Here is a 1,170-nt window from a genome sequence, read left to right on the forward strand (position 1 = left end):
CGCGGGCCCGGCGCCATTCAGCAGCGGCGTCCCCTCGTCAGGCGGCAGCGCGGACCTCGCCGTCCTCCGCAGCAGCGGCGCCGCCTCCTCGTCGTCCAAGTCGCGGCCGGACCACGACACCTTCTTGGAGACGTTGGCCATGATCCGCCGCGAAGAGGAAAGCCGGCCGGGAACGCCCGCAGCCCCGTGTTTGGCCCCGTGACCCGGCGCCGGGCGGTCACGTGATACGCGCGACGGCGGCCGCGGAAGACCATGCGCGCCGGGGCCTTCTGGGAGTTGTAGTTCCGGCCGGCCTATCTTGGGCTCATTACCGCCCTTTACAAACCGGGTCGCTGGCCTCTTCTTATCGCGGGTTCACGCTGGGACCTGAGGCTGGGCGCTGTGAAACCGGAAGAGGTGTCCTTGGAATTTAACTTGTTTAAACAGGGCAGATAGGAGCTCTGGTAGCATAGTGCCTAAGGCACTTGACTGCTAACCAGAAGGCTGGCAGTTCAAACCCACCAGCCACTCTTCGCAAGGGAGGTTGGGCAATCTACTTCTGTAGTGATACCACCTCGGAAACCCAAGGAGGGGTCGCTATGAGTCAGGTCTGACTCGACAGCACACGACAACAACCACGGCAACAGGCAAGGCTGACTTGAACCACTTTAAAGAACAGAGGTTGGTCCATCGATCAATACACAGTTGTTAAACGCACAGAAGCTCCGCCCTCCTGTCTGGCCCAGGGTCTCCCTCACCCTCTGGCTCTCTACTCCGCTGAACAGGACACCTCCCTCCAGCATCCATCCGTCCTGATGACGCGTGCAGACCTTACTAACCCCTGCCGTGGGGTCCATTCCGACCCACGCACCCCGTGGAGGCAGAGTAGAACTGCTCTCCGGGATTTTGAAGGCTGTGACCTTTTGGAAGCAGGTGGCCGGGGGCCGCTGGGTGGGTTGCAACCGTCAATCTTTCAGCCTTTCAGCTAATAGTCCAGGCTGTTTGGCCATCCAAGGACTCCAGTAATAGTATTTAAAAAAAAAAAGGAAAAAAAACAGCCTATGGCCCACCAGTGCATTCCAATTCACAGCCACCTGGAAGACAGAGTGGAACTGCCTACAGGGTCTCCCAGGCTGTCAATCTTCATGGAAGCAAAGCCCAAACCACACCCACTGCCTGGAGTCCATTCTG

The 1,170-nt window shown here is 59.0% G+C and overlaps 1 protein-coding gene across 1 annotated transcript in view; it reads right to left on the minus strand.

Moving 5' to 3' along the window:
* Positions 1–141, minus strand: part of CLCN7 (chloride voltage-gated channel 7) — a 20,471-nt gene extending 20,330 nt beyond the window's left edge. Inside the window, exon 1 of the mRNA XM_007939509.1 lies at positions 4–141. Coding sequence (XP_007937700.1) covers positions 4–141 — 138 coding nt within the window. The remainder of the gene's footprint in view (positions 1–3) is intronic.
* Between the last annotated feature and the right edge of the window lie 1,029 nt (positions 142–1,170).

This window comes from Orycteropus afer, unplaced genomic scaffold (assembly GCF_000298275.1).
Source record: "Orycteropus afer afer isolate SDZICR_OR568_19922 unplaced genomic scaffold, OryAfe1.0 scaffold00061, whole genome shotgun sequence".
In the NCBI taxonomy this organism is placed as follows: Eukaryota; Metazoa; Chordata; class Mammalia; order Tubulidentata; family Orycteropodidae; genus Orycteropus; species Orycteropus afer.